This window comes from Cariama cristata, unplaced genomic scaffold (assembly GCF_000690535.1).
Source record: "Cariama cristata isolate BGI_N322 unplaced genomic scaffold, ASM69053v1 Scaffold31657, whole genome shotgun sequence".
Lineage (NCBI taxonomy): Eukaryota > Metazoa > Chordata > Aves > Cariamiformes > Cariamidae > Cariama > Cariama cristata.
In genome coordinates, this window is record NW_009627655.1 from 1 (window position 1) to 682 (window position 682).

Here is a 682-nt window from a genome sequence, read left to right on the forward strand (position 1 = left end):
TAACCCCCAGCCCGCCGCAGGTGTGGTACATGGACGGTTACTACAAGGGTCGCCGCGTTTTGGAGTTTCGGACCTTGAACGATTTCGTGATGGGACAAAACTTCGTGCAACATCTCCTGCCGCATCCTTGGGCCGGTACCGGCCACGTGGTCTTCAATGGTTCCCTCTACTACAACAAATACCAGAGTAACATCGCGGTGAAGTATCATTTTCGGTCCCGTAGCGTCTTGGTACAACGTAGCCTCGCCGGTGCCGGTTACAACAACACTTTCCCATATTCTTGGGGTGGTTTCTCCGATATCGACTTCATGGTGGATGAAAACGGGCTCTGGGCTGTCTACACCACCAACCAAAACGCCGGGAACATCGTGGTGAGCCAAGTGGACCCCCAAACGCTGGAGGTCCTACGGAGCTGGGACACGGGTTACCCCAAACGAAGCGCCGGCGAGTCCTTCATGATCTGCGGCACGCTCTATGTCACCAATTCCCACCTGGCCGGCGCCAAAATTTATTTTGCCTACTACACAAACACTTCCAGCTACGAATACACGGATATTCCCTTCCATAACCAATATTCCCACATATCCATGCTGGACTACAACCCGCGGGAGAGGGTCCTGTACACCTGGAACAACGGTCACCAGGTCATCTACAACGTCACCCTCTTCCACGTCATAAAGAC

The 682-nt window shown here is 53.7% G+C and overlaps 1 protein-coding gene across 1 annotated transcript; it reads left to right on the forward strand.

Annotated features, from left to right (window-relative positions):
- Window positions 1-5: 5 nt before the first annotated feature.
- Window positions 6-677, forward strand: LOC104165013 (noelin-2; the record flags this gene model as incomplete). Its single annotated transcript, XM_009704519.1, has 1 exon — window positions 6-677. A coding segment is annotated over one exon (672 nt), but the record flags the coding sequence as incomplete, so codon positions are not given.
- Window positions 678-682: the final 5 nt, after the last annotated feature.